Source organism: Ursus maritimus, unplaced genomic scaffold (assembly GCF_017311325.1).
Source record: "Ursus maritimus isolate PB19 unplaced genomic scaffold, ASM1731132v1 scaffold_19, whole genome shotgun sequence".
Lineage (NCBI taxonomy): Eukaryota > Metazoa > Chordata > Mammalia > Carnivora > Ursidae > Ursus > Ursus maritimus.
Genome location: NW_024424341.1, coordinates 46,418,371 through 46,435,832, shown reverse-complemented (window position 1 = coordinate 46,435,832; position 17,462 = coordinate 46,418,371). Strand labels below are relative to the sequence as shown.

The 17,462-nt window shown below is 50.1% G+C and overlaps 2 protein-coding genes across 2 annotated transcripts in view; both read left to right on the top strand.

The window, feature by feature from the left end:
• Nucleotides 1-12,915: 12,915 nt before the first annotated feature.
• On the top strand, nt 12,916-15,009 carry LOC103672908 (leukocyte immunoglobulin-like receptor subfamily A member 6; the record flags this gene model as incomplete). The annotated part of the gene is made up of 5 exons (XM_008701611.2): nt 12,916-13,351; nt 13,571-13,606; nt 13,775-14,056; nt 14,208-14,507; nt 14,732-15,009. Coding segments are annotated over exons 1-5 (945 nt in total), but the record flags the coding sequence as incomplete, so codon positions are not given.
• Nucleotides 15,010-15,013: 4 nt separating this feature from the next.
• Nucleotides 15,014-17,462, top strand: part of LOC103672871 (leukocyte immunoglobulin-like receptor subfamily B member 3) — a gene marked incomplete at its 5' end in the record, with an annotated part of 4,514 nt that continues 2,065 nt past the window's right edge. The window contains 5 exons of the mRNA XM_040634395.1: nt 15,014-15,356; nt 15,901-15,936; nt 16,788-16,904; nt 17,272-17,314; nt 17,392-17,429. Coding sequence (XP_040490329.1) covers nt 15,014-15,356; nt 15,901-15,936; nt 16,788-16,904; nt 17,272-17,314; nt 17,392-17,429 — 577 coding nt within the window. The remainder of the gene's footprint in view (nt 15,357-15,900; nt 15,937-16,787; nt 16,905-17,271; nt 17,315-17,391; nt 17,430-17,462) is intronic.

Here is a 17,462-nt window from a genome sequence, read left to right as displayed (position 1 = left end):
GGAAGAAAAAGAACCCTTGCACCTGGTGACGATGCCCCTGGTGACCCAGGAGCTCTGATGGGGATGCCCGACGAGAGGAATGCTGTGTTTGGGCCTGCTAACACAACACCCGTCCTGCAGCCCATGGATCAAGGAGTCATTTCCACTTTCAAGTCTTAGCATAATCAAATACTTTTGTAAGGCTGTAGCTGCCTTAGACGGTGGGTCCTCTGATGGATCTGGGCAAAGTCAACTGAAGACCTTCTGGAAAAGATTCAGCATTCTAGACGCCATTAAGAGCACTTGTGATTTGAGGCGCCTGGGTGGCTCAGTCGGTTAAGCGTCCCACCCTTGATCTCAGCTCAGGTCTTGATCTCAGGGCCGTGAGTTCAAGCTCTGCGTTGGGCTCTAAGCCTGTGGGGCCTACTTAAAAAAAAAAAAAGGAACATTTGTAATTCATGGGAAGAGCTCAAAATATCCACATTAACGGGAGTTTGGGAGAGTGGATTCCAGCCTCATGGATGACTTTGAGGGGTTCAAGACTTCAGGGGAGGGGGGCGCCTGGGTGGGACAGCGGTTGAGCGTCTGCCTTCGGCTCAGGGCGTGATCCCGGCGTTATGGGATCGAGCCCCACATCAGGCTCCTCCGCTATGAGCCTGCTTCTTCCTCTCCCACTCCCCCTGCTTGTGTTCTCTCTCTCTCTGGCTGTCTCTATCTCTGTCAAATAAATAAATAAAATCTTTAAAAAAAAAAAAAAGACTTCAGGAGAAGAAGTCGCTACAGATGCGGTGGAACCAGCAGGAGAACCTGAACTGGATGTGGAGCCTGAAGAAGGGACTGAATGGCTGCAAGCTCGCGGTCAGACGTGAGCCGATGAGGAGCTGCTGCTGGAGGAGCAGGGGAAGGGGGCTCCCGGGTTGGAATGTGCTCCTGAAGATGCCGTGGATTGTTGGCATGACAACAGAGGCGTCAGGATATCACATGCACTGATCGGGCCGCAGCAGGGTTTGAGAGCATCGACTCTGATTCTGAAAGCAGTTCTCCTGTGGGCAAAACGCTATCACACAGCATCACCTGCCACAGAGACGTTGTGACAGGAAGAGTCAACCGATGTGGCCAACCTCACTGTTATTTTAAGAAGTTGCCGCAGCCCCCTGGTCTTCAGCACCCACCACCCTGACCAGACAGCAGCCACCAACACGGAGGCAAGACCATCCAGAAGCAGAAAGATTAGGACTCACTGAAAGCTCAGACGATGGTTAGCATTTGTTAGCAAAAAAGTATTTTTAAAATTAAGGTGTGTACATTGTCTTTTTAGACATGTTATTGCACGCTTAATAATAGACTACAATATCATGTAATCATAACATTTCTTTTTGAGAGAGAGAGAGAGGGAGTGAGGGGATGGTCAGGGGAAGAGGGAGAGAGAGTCCTAAGCAGACTCTGCACGAAGCACAGAGCCTCATGTGCCGCTCGGTCTCACGACCCTGAGATCATGACCTGAGCCTCAAATAAGAGTCTGCTGCTCAACTGACTGAGCCACCCAGGCGCCCCAAGCGTAACTTTTTTCTGTCCATCAGGACCCTATGGCCATGGCCGTGACCTACCAGATCATGCTGCTAGCAGGAGGCGTGTGTGTTGGGATGCTGTGTGACCCTCTGCTGAGCCTCAATGGGCTTTGGGCTCATGTCATCACATCACCTGCACAAGAGAGTTAGGTACCATTTAAAAAGCTGCCCCTGAAGTGCCACTGGTCCCAACAGAAACGGAGTGACAAGAGACATGAGCATGTACACAACCGGAACCATCCACGATGAACTAGGTATGCTCCCTTCCATTCAGTCATAAGTTCGCCATCCACCGTTGAGTAAGTGGTAGGCCTGGGCCCATGAACAGGTTCAGAGGACAAAGATGGGGGTTGCAGGCACACACCTACATACCTACCCTGTCACAATGATGCCTCTCCTTGGTGGTCAACAGCTTCGCAGCCTGGGTCCTGCCTGGGCAGGGTGATGTTTTGGAGTAGTGTTGCCCCCCCCACCATACCAACAGGACTCTGGAAAATAGCAGTGAGCAGGTGTTTTGGTAATGAACAGGATAATACATTTTTTGTAGAAAGAGATCCGACTAGGTGTGAAGATACACACAGACTCCCGAAGAGTAGCTACTGCCTCGCCTAAGCGATCAGGGGACTGGAAGGAGCAGCAGCAAGTGGGGAGACAGTGTTACCCAGGACGGAGGCATGTGTATGCATAGACGTATAGGAGTGGGTGCAAAGCACTTGGACCTTTGAATCAGATAGAAATGTCCCCAGCATGGGTGCCTGGGTGGCTCAGTCAGTTAGGCGTCTGCCTTCAGCTCAGGTCATGATCCCAGGGTCCTGGGATTGAACCCAGCGTCAGGCTCTCTGCTCAGCAGGAAGACTGCTTCTTCCTTTCCCTCTGCCCCTCCCTCTCTGCCCCTCCCCCTGCTCGTGTTTTTTTTTCTCTCTCTCTCTCAAATAAATAAAAATCCTTAAAAGAAAGAAAGACAGAAAGAAAGAAATGTCCCAAGAAAGTTCCCTGTAGACATAGTCCTTAATGGCCAAGGAGACTGGGTGGCTCATTGGGTAGAGGTAGCCAGCCTCCGTTCTTCCTTATCCCAGTGTTTACGCAGTGGGCCTGTGGAGGAAGTAGCCGTGGTGGCAGAAATGGAGGGTGCTCGGAAGTCTTGTAACATGGACTGCCTTCATTGAAAGTGACCTAACTATAGACTTCTCAGGGTCCATTGCTTTGGCCGTGGAGACCAACACTGAGTCCTTAGTATTGTATCGTTCCTATGGAAGCAAATCAGACGTGCAGTTGAAGATGATTTCATCCCTGGTGGAATGGACACAGATGGAGCCTAACTAGCATATATGTGTGTGCACTGAGGCATAAAATAATACCCCCTTTAGGCGTGCGGTGTGATCAGCTTTGGCAAACGTACCACTTGTTCAACAACCATCGCCACGATCAGTACGTGAAACATTGCCATCGCTCCTAAAAATTCCATGGTGAGCTTTTCAGTCAACCTGATGGAAGCAACCAGCAACCAGCTTTCTTCCTCTAGGTATCAGTTTTGCTCATTGTAGAATTTCACAGGAATGAAGCCAGAAAGTATACGTTCTGCCATATCTGCCCTCTTTTGTGTACTATGTTTTTGAAAACTCATCCATTTTATTGATGTCTTTTTAAATTTAATTTCTCTAATGATTATAGATGTTGAGCATTTTTTCATGTGTTCATTGTTATTTATATATATTTTTTGAGAAGTGTCTTCCAATTGTTCTGCTCATGTGGGAGAGTTTTAGTATTATTTGTAAAAGTCCTTATTTATTCTACATCTAATCCTCTATTGGACACACACACACACACACCTCTTACTCTTGGCTTGTTTTTTCCGTTACCTAATGCTGTCTTTTGAAGAAAAAATTTTTTAATTTTATGAAGTCCAGTAAATCTTTTTGTTGTTGTTTGTGCTTTTTGTACCTTGCTAAGAAATCTTTGTCTAGGGGCGCCTGGGTGGCACAGCGGTTAAGCGTCTGCCTTCGGCTCAGGGTGTGATCCCGGCGTTCTGGGATCGAGCCCCACATCAGGCTCCTCTGCTGTGAGCCTGCTTCTTCCTCTCCCACTCCCCCTGCCTGTGTTCCCTCTCTCGCTGGCTGTCTCTATCTGTCAAATAAATAAATAAAATCTTAAAAAAAAAAAAGAAATCTTTGTCTAATCCAAAGTTGTGAAGATTCTTGAAAGTTTTTTTTTGTTTGTTTTTTTAGGATGCCTTATGGTTTTGACTTTTGCTATTAGGTCTATGATCCATTTCATGTGAGTTACTGTGTATGGTGATGGTGTGAGGTAAAGGTCAAGGCTCATTTTTTTCCCAAATAGATTATCTAGCTGTTCCAGCAACATTTGTTGAGAAGACTATCTTTTCCTCAAGGAAGTACTTCTTTTTTTTTTTTTTAAGATTTTATTTATTGAGAGAGGGAGCACAAGTTAGAGAGAGCACGAGGTGGGGGAAGAGGAAGAGGGAGTGGGAGAAGCCGACTCCCCACTGAGCAGGGAGCCCAATGCGATCCTGGGACCCTGGGATCATGACCTGAGACGAAGGCAGACTCTTCATCGACTGAGCCACCCAGGCGCCCTTGCTGTCAGGTATTCTTTTTTTTTTTTAATATAATATTTTTTATTATATTATGTTAGTCACCATACAGTACATCCCTGGTTTTTGATGTAATGTTCCATGATTCACTAGTTGTGTATAACACCCAGTGCACCATGCGATACGTGCCCTCCTTACTACCCATCGCCAGCCTATCCCATTCCCCCACCCCCTCCCCTCTCAAGGAAGTACTTCTGTCCCATTGTTAAAAGTCAGTCGGTCATGTATGTGTGGGTTGACCTCTGGCATCTCTATTGTTTATTTTTTCCACCTACCTGTCCCTATGCCAATACCACACCATCCATTACATTTGTTCCTCCCATAGAAAGTCTTGGAGTAAGAAGATGTCCAATTTTATTCCTTTTCAGAACTGTTGTGCTATTATTGTTCTTTTTACATTTCCACATACATATTAGTATCAGCTTGTCAACTGCTAAAACAGCTAGTTGGGCTTTCTAAAAAATTATTTAAGTAATCCCTACACCCAACGTGGGGCTGGAATTCATGACACTGAAGTCAAGAGTCACACACCCTTCTGACTGAGTCAGCCAGGCGCCCCAGCTAGCTGGGATTTTGATTTGGCTTTTGCTTACTAGTTTAGAGAGACCTGATATCTTGACAATATTGAATCTTTTTTCCCCTTTTTAAAAAAGTTTTTACTTTGATTCCAGTTAGTTAACGTACAGTGTAATATTAGTTTCAGGTGTATAATATAGTGATTCAGCACTTTCATAGATCAACCAAGGGCCATCACAAGTGCAGTCCTAAATCCCCACCACCTATTTAACTCGTCCCCCTACCCATCTCCCCTCTGGTAACCATCACTTCTCAATAGTTAAAGAGTGTTGTTTCTTGGTTTGTCTCCCTCTTTTTATTCCTTTGCTCCTTTGTTTTGTTTCTTAAACTCCACATATGAGTGAAATCATATGGTACTTGTCTTTCTCTGACCGACTTATTTTGCTTAGCATTCTACTCTCTAGCTCCACCCATGTCGTTGCAAATGGTAAAATTTCATTCTTCTTAATGACAATGTTGTCTTTTTTTTTTTTAAGATTTTATTTATTTATGTGACAGAGAGACAGCCAGCGAGAGAGGGAACACAGCAGGGGAGTGGGAGAGGAAGAAGCAGGCTCCCAGCTGAGGAGCCTGATGTGGGGCTCGATCCCGGAACGCCGGGATCACGCCCTGAGCCGAAGGCAGACACCCAACGGCTGCGCTACCCAGGCACCCCAATGTTCTTTTTTTTTAATGTTTGTTTATTTAAAGTAGGATACATACCCAACATGGGGCTTGAACTCACACTCCAGGATCAAGAGTCGCATGCTCCACTGACCGAGCCAGGAAGCCACTCCCAATGTTGAGTCTTTCAATCAACGAATGTGGTATCTTTTCTTAGTTCTTTAATTTCTCTTAGCTAACTATTATAGTTTTTAGCCTTCAGATCTTATACATCTATTCCTATACTTATCCCTACCTGTGTATAGGGAGCTATTATAATAATATTTTACTTTTGCTTTCCAATTGTTCCTCATTATTTTATAGAACAAAATTCAGTTGATATTTCTTCCCCTTCGATCTGTATGCCTTTTATTCGTTTGTCTTACTGTTAGCCAGTTCTGAATAGAAGTTGTGAGAGTATCATTGACTTGTTTCATACCATAGTATGGTATTAGCTAAAGGTTTGCCATAGATGCTCTCTATCTGATTAAGCAAGTTCCCTTCTATTCCCACACAGCTGAGCAGTTTACCAAATTTTGTGTGTGCATATCAGGATATGTATTCTCTTTGCTAGTCTATTAAAATGATGGATTACCTTTATTGATTTTCAGGTGTTAAACTAGCCTGTCATCTGGGGATAATTCACACTTGGATGTATTGTTTGCTTTTACTTACCAATATTTTGGTGAGGATTTTCACATTTATGTTTTTGAGGGATATTGGTCTGCAGCTTTCTTTCCTCGTACTGTCTTTGTCTGATTTGAATTCGGAGTAATGCTTGCTCATAAAATTGTTGCAAAGTTTTCCTTTCTCTTCTACTTTCTGAGAGATTGTGTAGAATAGTATTTTTTCACCAAATGTTCGGTGGTACGTGCCAGTGAGAACATTGTGGCTGGGAGTTTTCTTTGTTGGGCAGGTGTTCTAACTACAAATGCAATTTAATATTTTAAAGAATATTAAGGTTATTTCTTCTTGAATGAGTCTTGGTAGTTTGTGTCTTTCAGGAGTTGGTCCATTCAAGGATAGACCTAGAGGCTCTTTTTTTTTTTTTAAGATTTTATTTATTTATTCGACAGAGATAGAGACAGCCAGCGAGAGAGGGAACACAAGCAGGGGGAGTGGGAGAGGAAGAAGCAGGCTCATAGCGGAGGAGCCTGATGTGGGGCTCGATCCCAGGACTCCAGGATCACGCCCTGAGCTGAAGGCAGACGCTTAACCGCTGTGCCACCCGGGCGCCCCATGACCTAGAGGCTCTTATGCTAAGTCAAATAAGTCAGACTGAGAAAGACAAATACCAAACGAATCCAGTCATAAGCAGAATTTAAGAATAAACAAATGAAAAGCAGAATCAGACCTACAAATACAGAGAACAAATTGGTGGTTGCCAGAGGGGAGCAGGATGGAGGGATGGGCAAAATGGGTGAAAGGGAATGGGAGATACTGGATTCCAGTTATGGAATGAGTAAGTCACAGGAATAAAAGGCACAGCATAGGGCATATGGGCAATGATACTGTAATAGCGATGTGATCAAACGGGTGGTAGCTACGCTTGTGGTGAACACAGCATAGCGTATAAACTTGTCAATTCACTAAGTTATACACCTGAAGGTAATGTAATATTGCGTGTCAACTATACTAAAATAAAATGAGTTGGACCATTCAAGTTGCCAAATTTTGGGGCACAGAATTTGTAGTGTTCTCTTAGGTCCTATTAATGTCAGTGTGGTTTGTATTGATTTTCTGTCATTCATTCCAGGTGTTGGCAAGTTGTATCTTCCTTTTTTCCATGATTAGCCGGGCGAGGCATTGGCAATTTTTTTTGGTCTTTTAAAAGAATCAGCAGTGGGTTTCATTGATTTTTGTTATTGTTTTTCTGGTTTTGCTTTCATTGATTTCTGCCCTTTATCATGCTCACTTTGGGGTGAATTGCTCTTTTTCTTGTGTCTTCAGATGGACATTTGGGTGACTAGAAGCTATTCTTTTTTTAATGAGTTATTCATATTAATATGAATATGTTGCTCCAACTTTCCCCCTAAACACGTGTTAGCTGCATCCCACAAAGTTTAGAATGCTGTTTTCATTTTCATTCAGTTCAAAATGTTTTCCAATTTTCCTTGAGCTCTTCTTTGTCCCATGAATTATTTAGAAGTATGTTGTTTAATTTCCAAATAACTGAGGATGTTCCACATTATCCTTCTAGTAATAGATTTTTTTTTAAAGATTTTATTTATTTATTTGACAGAGAGAGAGACAGCCAGCGAGAGAGGGAACACAGGCAGGGGGAGTGGGAGAGGAAGAAGCAGGCTCCTAGCGGAGAAGCCTGATGTGGGGCTCGATCCCATAACGCCGGGATCACGCCCTGAGCCGAAGGCAGACGCTTAACCGCTGTGCCACCCAGGCGCCCCTCTAGTAATAGACTTTAACTTAAATTCCATTAGGGTGTGAAAAGAAGTGACACAGGGTATTAATTCTTTTGAATGTTAAGCTTTGCTTTGTAACCAAGGATATGAACTATGTTGGCCGACATGCCACAAGCACTTGAGAAGACTGGTTTTTGCCGCTGGTTGGGTGCTGCTGTGTGCGTGTCAACTAGTCGAGTTGGTGGATAGTGTAGCTAAGGTTTTCTATATCCTTGCTGATTTGCTATCTATTCGCTCTATCAGTTACCAAGAGAGGAGGGTCAAAGTCCGTGACCATGACTGTTGATTTACGTATTTGTCCTTCCATTTCTGACAGTTTTTCCTTTATGTATTTTGAAGCTCTGTGGTTTTGTGCACACACATTTAGGATTACTGCCTTCTTGGTGAATTGTCTTTTTTTTTTTTTTCTATCTCTGATAACTTTCTTATTCAAAAACCTACTTGCTCTGGTATCTTTAACCATACGATCTTGGACAGTATGGCCACTGTGGTAGATAGAAAGCTGCCGCTTCCTCCCAATTCCCAAAGGTGTCCGTGTCCTAATCCCTGAAACCTGTGAGCATGTTACCTTACGGGCCAAGGGGACTTTGTAAATGTGACTAAAATAAGTCGCTGGAGATGGGAACATTACCCTGGTTATCTGAGTGAGCCCAGTGTAGTCATGGGCTTCTTACTAGAGGGAGACCAAAGGGTCAGAGTCAATGGTAGGGGATGTGAGGACGGGATCAAGAGGCTGCAGTGATGGGAGGAAGGGGTCGGGAGCCGTGCGCTGCCGGCAGCCTCTGGAAGCTGGAAAGGCAGGGGAACAGATTCTTACTGCAGTTACCGAAAGCAAGCAGCCCTGCTGACACCTCAGCGTTAGCCCAGTGATTTTGTACTTGTGACCTCCGGAACTGTAAGACAATACATCTTTGCTGCTGCAAGTCACCGAGTTTATGGTAATTTGTTACAGCAGCCGTAGGAAACTAACACAGTCACTTAAGCTTTCTTTTGATTGACGTTTGCAAAATATAGTCTTTATCCTTGGCCTCCTGTAGACTGCACATCATTGGGTCTTGGTGGTGTTAATCCAGTCCTATAATACCTGCCATTTAATTGTGCCTTCCCCACTTAGGTTTAATGTAATACTGGTATTGGAATATTTTTAAGTATTCCATTTTAATTTATTGGGGTCTTTTTTTTTTTGAGAGGGTGGAGGGACGGGGGGAGAGGGAGAGAGCATCTCAGGCAGGCTCCATGCCCAGTGTAGAGCCCAACACAGGGTTTGACCTCATGACCCTGAGATCATGACCTGAGCCGAAATCAAGAGTTGGATGCTTGAATGACTGAACTTCCCAGACTCCCCTATCTATTGCTGTTTTAATTCTTTGTACGTTGTTTTTAAAATGACTCTTGTAGGTATTATACATACCTAATTTCAGAGTCTACATAGAGTTAATATTTCACCTTTTTCAGAAAAAATAGAAGCCTTACAACTGTATAGGGCCTTCGCCCTCACCCCCTTATGTTGCAGGTGTCGTATGTATTATATCTACATACATTCAAAGCCCACCAGACCTTATGGGTTCTGTTTTCAACAGCCATACATATTTTAATGAACATAAGAGAAGTATGCTATTACATTCACTTATTTACCTTTTTTGCTCTTCCCTTTTTCTGAAACTTTCCAGTTTCCCTCTAGAATTAACTCCCTTCTGTCTGAAGACTTACCTTATCATTTCTTGTACAGCAGAGCTGCTGGCAACAAATCCTCCCCTTGTTCCTTCCTCTAAGAATGACTTTATTTTGCTTCCATTCCTGAACAATATATGCAGAAGAATTCTAGGTTGGCTCTATGACATTAAAATCTTCTGACCAGGATGATTTCTTCTTCTTCTTCTCCTTCTTCTTTTTTTTCCTTAAGATTTCTTAAAAATGTATTTGACAGAGAGAGAGAACACAAGCAGGGAGATCACCAGGCAGAAGGAGAGGGAGAAGCAGGCTCCCTATGTGGGGCTCGATCCCAGGCCCCTGGGATCATGACCTGAGCTGAAGGCTGCCACTTTGCCGACTGAGCCCCCAGGTGTTTCACTGACATTTTGACCTGCTTTCGAGGATGTAGCTCCCAGTGATAGTTCAGCTTTCACAGCCCACGCTGACCATTTCTCTGGTTTCACTTCCAAAAAACTCTTAACAATACCTGATTACTGCCACCTCATCATTCTCTCATTTCCTCCACTAAAACTTTTTTTTTTTTTTGAGAGAGAGAGAGAGAGTGAACATGAGCATGAGCAAGGGGCGGGGGCAGAGGAAGAGGGAGAAGCAGACTCCCCGCTGAGCAGGGAGCCTGCTGTGGGGCTTGATCCCAGAACCCTGACATCATGACCCGAGCTGAAGGCAGACGCTTAACCGACTGAGCCACCCAGGCGCCCTGCATTTCCCCCACTAAAATGAAGGAAAAATGTGTCTTGGGACCTAGTAATTCTATTCTCCATGTGTCAGATTTTATCTTTTTGGTTTCTATTTCATGATGTTCAGCTGCATTCTGGGATACTTCCTGAGTTTCATTTTCCAATTCCCCAATTTTCTGATCAGATATCTAGTGTCTGTTATGGAATAGATCTTTTGAATCCTTTTATTCAGTTAATGAGTTTTTACCTATGAAATTGCCTCAGCACCCTTTTTTGCACTAAACTCTTCTTGTATCATGAACATCTTCGTCTAGCTGTTTGAGGATTTAAAGCATGCTTATTTTAAAATCTCTTCCCGATTTTCAATTTATCTCCCTCGCCTTTGCTGGGAGTCCCCCAGTGACCGGGTCTGTACTCTACTTTTCACGGCATAGCTGATTGCGTGCACTCGGTCACTTGGCCACTGACCTAACCCTCCACGGAAGTGATCACCCCCATTTGCCTGCGTTGTGAGTCCTAACCAAGTGACTCGCTTGCAGTTGCTTCAGACACACGATTTGTAGGTGCTCCAAACACAGGGTTGCGGCAATGCACGAAGTAGTCCAAACTGAGCTCCGCACCACGCTGATACCAGCCCATATTGCACGGAGTATTTTTCGCTCACACCTGGAGAAAGGAGCTGAATTCTGGGTGTGACTCAGATCAGGGAGTGGAGCTAGTGCAGTCCCCATTCAGACAGGCAGCAGGCTCAGAGCTCCCAACCTCACACCGGGAACCCTGTGTCTCCTCTGGGGCTTTGTCACCTGTCTCCATACACACGCAGCAAACCAGAGCCTGGGGCCCGTCCCTGGGACCCATGACCCAGCCCACGCGGCGTTGGTCTCTGCTTATGTCTACGGATTCACTCTGCTTTTCTGGCACTTCAGTTACTCCGATTTAACTGTGGCCGTGTATCCTACAAACCTTTATCCAGCACTTCCACGTGCTTGGAGCGGATGTTGGCCGTGGCCTTCAGTTGGCCCCGTGATACGATTTCTGACACTGCAGTCATCTCGATGCCTACAGGCCGCATACGAAACCACCCCAGGTGGCCCCTCCGAGTCTCGGGCACCACAGCAATGCTGAGGGAGAGGCCACTATGGCCTCACTGTGAGGAACAGGAGACTCAGAAAGGGGAAGTACCTGCTACAGAAGGACAGTGTTTCAGCTCTAACTGCAATTCAGTCTCTGAGCTACTCCAGCCCGTGCTCTCCGTGTCTGGAGAAGGAATTCCCGGTATGGGACCGAGAGCTCTGCCCAGGGGACGACGGGGCCCTGAGGAGGCAGAAATGAATCGGAGGTTTGGAAGGAGTGATGAGGAGAAAGATGGCGCTGACTTACAGAAACGGGGAAGTCAGTGAAGGGAGGTGTGGGGGGCAAAGAAAATCCGCAATCCCAGGGCAGGAGGAAGGGCCATGCTTCCTTCTGAGAAATGATGATCTGTCTTCAAAGCACCTCCCAATGCCTGCCTCTCCCAGGGTCATCGTCCAGGCACCAGACGATGGTGGAACAGCCTGTGCTCCTTGTGCTCTGGCGCTCACGTCCACTCACCGGATACACACCACCGGGCCCCTGAGACCTTAACGACGTCCAACCCATCGCAAGAACTCAAGAAGCCTGTGTGTGCCAGCCCGTCAGCCTCCCCCCTGCTCCTCCAACCAGGCCCCTCCTCCCCCAGTTCATGCCTCACACACCTCCAGAGGACCCTTCTAATCACCAGGCTGGTCTGATCCCGTGGGAGGCTCAAAACCCTCCCACTCTCTCCTTCAGAAAGATCTAAGTTGCACCATCTCATCTTCAAGGCTGTGACCATCAGACCAGGACTAAGCACACCAGCCCCAGCAAACACTACTCACCTCCAACCCAAACGCCTTCCGAGCAACACAAACAGCTACCAATTCCATGCCTTCTCTTGGGCTGTCCCCTCAGCCAACCTGAACCTGGCCGACTCCTCACCAACCTGCCATCCTGGCTCGTTCTGCTCAACTGCACAGGTGTTTCATGTGATAGATTTGTATAAAGCTAAAGTGAGAAAACCACGTACACAGCTTAAATACTGACCAACACACCACCCGGGGACCAGATGAATGCTGGGGTCTGACTACTAACTGTCAGTATTTCCTACAGTGTTAGTCTTTCCCAGACAGAAATTTCTCCGACTGTCTGCTGGTTAAAATCTTCCCATTGCTTTAAAGTAGAAACCCAAACGCTCGCAGGATGCTCGAAATCCTGTGTGACAAGGCCCTGGCCTCCTGATTGCTCTCAGTTCTGCCAACAGCTTGAATCTTTCTGGTTGAGGATGCCCCCACTCCCGTCTCTGCGCTACCCCTGGCTTGTGCCTTCTGTCACTCCAGCCCCCAGAAGGACCCCTCCGAACAAGGACCCAGACTGTATGATGTCTACATGTTACGATACTCATGATTCCGTTTTCTATTTTCTTCCAACTTGGAACAGCCTTATAAGACTATAATAGAATTGTTTCCCGCCTGGATATTTATATAGTCTGTTGTCACTAATCACAGCCCCACGCGTCCAGGGAAGGCACGAGTCTGTCGCCTCACCAGTGAATCCCCAGCGTGCCTGGTGCCATGACTGGATGTGGTCACTGCTCACTACACACGGGTGGTTGCCAGCATTGTGGAAGGAAGGAAGAAAATTTGCATTTACAGAAGTTCAGGAAAGGGAAGTGTCTCAGCGCAGGTCACACAGCGTCTGGGAGAGGCAGGGGCAGAAGTAGAACTGAAATTGGGCTGGCTCCCAGGCCCTGCCCTACCTCCCCCCGCCTCATGCGCGGGGACCAGCGCTGTTCTCTGGACTTGGGCTTGGTGGGGAGGAGGCAGAGACAGTGGGGTTTGGGGAGACTCACGTCTGGTTTGAACGGTCCCAGGACCTGCTGCTCTCGGGACACCCTTCAGGGACAGCAGAGCGAGGCCCTGGAGGAGCTGTTCCCCTTCTGTGAAGCCATCCATCCGGGACCCGTGACCAGGAACACGGGGCCTGGGCCGTACCACACCCCGTGCATCTGTCCGTCCAGCACACTCTGAGGACGTTATAAGCTATCTGCACCGCTGGGGACCATGGCAGGCAGCGCCAGGACCCCGACCCTCACTGCCCTTCTCTGCCTCGGTGAGCGTTCTGGAAAAGAGGAGGGATGGGGTCGTCTTCCCCCTGCCCCAGGTCGTGGTCCCTGGGAGACCTCAGGACTGGGGAGGATCAGTGGGGGCAGAATTTCTGGGGCGGGGGAGTGCGCTCAGCCCTAGATGTGACCCAGCGCCCAGGGGCCCAGACCAGGCCTGGAGCAGCTATGTGTGGGTGGGGGACGCACTCACAGGAACTCTCTTCCAGGGCTGTGTCGGGGCCTGTGGGACCAGGCACTCGCGGGTGAGTCCTCCCCAGACCTCCTGCTTCCACCCAACAACCCCCTGGGCAGCTGGAGGGCACAGAGGGTCAGGGCTGATGGTGACCAGTGTGGGAGGGGGCTTGGGGTGACAGGTGGAAAACTGAGGGGAGAAGGGCACCCTTGTAACTCTCCATGGGATTCCCTTCCAGGGACCCTCCCCAAACCCTCCATCTGGGCTGATCCTGGCCACATAGTCACTCAGGGGAGGCCTGTGACCATCTGGTGTCAGGCGTCTCTGCGGGCTGACGGCTACTATCTGTATAAAGAGAGGGTCTCTGAGCCCTTCTGGGAGACCTCACCGGATTCCAGCAACAAGGCCAGTTTCCCCTTTGCATCCATGAGTTCACACACTGCAGGGCGATACCAGTGTGCGTATCACAGCAGGAACATCTGGTCACAGAGGAGTGACTTCCTGCCTCTGGTGGTGACAGGTAAGGGCAGAAGCCGGCCCCTCCCCGAGTCCCCCCTCCAGGCAGAAGGGAATGGAGTGTGGCCTCAGGGGGACCCCTCGCTCACGGTCCACAGTACATGGGGTACCTGGAGTGATGGCCCCTGTAACACAGCTCCCCCCTTCTCCCTCAGGAGCGTATGGTGCACCCTCCCTCTCAGCCAACCCAGGCCCTGTGGTGGCCTTGGGAGGCACGGTGTCCCTCTCCTGTAGCTCACAGGAGGCATGGCAGTCATTCCGTCTGCTGAAAGAGGGGGGAGCTGATGCGCCCCAACAACTGGAATTCACGTCCCATCCTGAGACGTACCATGCACTCTTCCTTGTGGGCCCTGTGAACACCTCCCATGCGGGGACCTACAGATGCTACGCTTCTCCCCAGTCATACCCACATTCGTGGTCACAGCCCAGTGACCCTCTGCACCTTCAGGTCACAGGTGAGGGGGCCCCTTCCCCCTCCCCACCTACCTCCTGGGCCCAGATGACTGACCTAAGCCATATGCCCAGTGGAGCCCTGGGGTTGATGGGGGTGGGGGACACGGTCCTCCTGGGGCCAGACCCACAGGTGGGGGGCCTTGGGAGGGACCCATGAGAGCCTCACTGCAGGCCCTGGGCCAATGTGCGGTGTGTGTCCCCAGTCCCACTGTCCCTTTCTGACCAGGTGTCTACAGGGAGCCCTCCCTCTCGGCCCAACCGGGCTCCCTGGTGCAGTCTGGAGACAGCCTGACCCTCCAGTGTCGCTCAGAGACTGGCTTTGGCAGATTTGCTCTGACCAAGGACGAGGAGCTCAGAGCTCCCCAGCGTCTGGATGGGCAACCCAGCCCCAGCTTCCCCCTGGGCCCTGTGAGCGGCACCCACTTGGGCCGGTACAGATGCTACGGCGGACACAATCTCTCCTCCACATGGTCGGCACCCAGCGCCCCTCTGGACATCCTGATCGTAGGGAGGGGGTGGCTCTCTCCATGTTGCAACCTTCCTCTCCTCAGGAATATATGAGAAACCGTCCCTCTCAGCCCAGCCGGGGCCTTCAGTGTCCTGGGGAGAGAACGTGACCCTGCAGTGTCGCTCTGAGATCTGGTTTGATACCTTCCACCTGTCCAAGGAGGGGTCCCTCGCTCCTCCCCAGGTCCTTCATCTGCAGGACCCAGCCATACCTTATCAGGTCAACTTCACCCTGAGTCCTGTGACCTCAGACCACGAGGGGACCTACAGGTGCTACGGCTCACACAGTGGCTCCCCCTACCTATTGTCACACCCCAGTGACCCCCTGAAGCTCCTGGTCTCAGGTGAGGGGCCCCAGCCCTGTCCCCTTTGTATCCTCATGGTCCACTCAGGCACCTGTCCTCAGGGGAGTGCTAGGCTGGGATGGGAGTGAGGGGGCCAGAGAAGGAGGGGATCAGCAAGAGGGGAACCTCAGCTCTCAGAGGGACTGTCAGGGCAACAACCCCCATGCCTGGCTCCCACCTTCCCCACTGTGGTCCTGCAGTGTCTGGGGAGTAAAGTAGGCTGGAGAGGGCTCAGGGCTGACAGAAAGGAGGAAGGCCAGAGGCCCACTCCTCTCATCCTCCTCCAGTCCTAGGAGCCCCTCCCCCAGAGACACCAACACCAGGGTGGGTGACCAGCGGAGGCTTGATCCCTGGAAGGACCAAGATCACCCTCTCTGGCATGGCTTGTTCTGGGGTGACCACAGGGCCCCGGGGATTCTGAGCCTGGGCCAGTGGCAGGTGGGGTGGTCATGGCAGAGGGAGAGGGTGGCACCCAGCAAGGGGAGGAGCACCCTGAAGTGGGGAGCATGTAGCCCCTGCCCCTCACCTCCCTGTCCTGTCCCAGGAGGCTCTGAGGATGCACCCCTCCTCTGGCAGAAAGGTAAGGGGGGTCTCTGTCGGGAGGTGGTGGGTGGGAGGAGCTCAGCCTAGGCTTGCCTCAGCCACTTCCTGAGATTACGGCCGAAGAAAAGTTCCTTCTCACTGGGACAATTCTGCGGATTGCAAATCTGACTGCAAAGGGCAAGAAGGTGGCTTCGTCGCAGTGCGGGGCAGGGGAGCAGGCGCACACAGGAGGTGTCTGAGTCGCCTTCACAGAAGGCAGGGGGCTTGGCCGAGAGCAGCCGGGGAGCGAGGGCAGGAGCAAGGCTTGCAAGTCACACCCCCAGCTTCAGACCCCAGCTCTGCTACTTCCCAGCTATGAGCTCTTGGACAAGTCATGTCCCTCTCCGCAGCCCAGGCTCACCGTCTGCACAACAGGCCGCCCACCACCTCCCTCAGGGCCGCTGTGAGATTTCGGTGAAGGCGTCAGCATGGCCCTTCTTGGAGCTCTGGAAGGCCAGAGCCCTCCCTCCTGCCCTCGCAGATGCACACACTCCAGGTCCACACAGGCCCCTGTGGGGGCGTCAGGCCTGTGCAGTGTGGGAGACGGGTCTGGTGGACAGGTCTCCACTCCTGTGCTCTGCCTGGAGGGTAAGGGGGCAGCAAGAAAAACCCTAAATCCTACGAGGAACCCCGAGCCCTGGTTCCAGCCCCAGCCCTGCCGCCTCCATGCTGGGCGACCTGGGACACGTGAATGACCTCTCTGTGCCTCAGTTTCCTGTCTGTGCAGTGGGCGGGAGGGGCGGCGATCCCCTGCTGCAGGGCTGTTGGCAGGGTCAGAGGTGAATGCACACAGCAGGTGCTCAGTGAAATGCCATTGTTGGCTCAGTCATGGTGTGGCTCGTGCCCAAGGTCCCCACTGGTACCTGTACGTCCTCATCGGGGCCGTGGTGGCCTTCGTCCTGCTGCTCTGCCTCCTTGTCCTCCTCCTGGTCCGACACCGGCGTCGGGGCAAAGGCAGGAAGCGGGGTGAGAAGGGAAGGGGGTGACGGGCCCTGGGGGTGGAGGCTGCCCCGTGGGCCGACCGAGGGTGGGCTCAGGGCAGCGGCCAGAGGGAAGCCAGGGAGGTGGGAAAGGCCAGCGTAGCAGGACTCCAGCATCTCTCAGTGAGAAACCCTAGAAAGAAGGTTACATGTGAGCATACGTGTAAATGTTTTATCCCTTTGCCTTTTCGAACTTACGTTTGAAAACACATACAAGCTTTTTTTACTGTTTAGAACTGCTTTCTCGTGAATTGTACGCGGGCTGGGCAGGGATTGTCTAGGTCCTCAGCTGAAGGCAGGCCCGGGGAGGGTTCGGGGAGGGGGCCCTGAGGCTCACTTCCAACTTCCTGCAGCAGCGGCAGTGGCAGTGCCTGAGGACAGAGGCCCGCCCAGGAGGTAAGACCACCCCGAGACCCTGACTCCTGCCAGCCAGCGGCCCCCCCACTGCTGCTAACACCCTGTCTCCTCCCCAGCTCCGGTCCCGCTGCGGCTGCCCAGGAGGAGACCTTGTGTAAGAAGCGTGGGGCAGCCCTGGGGGGGGGGG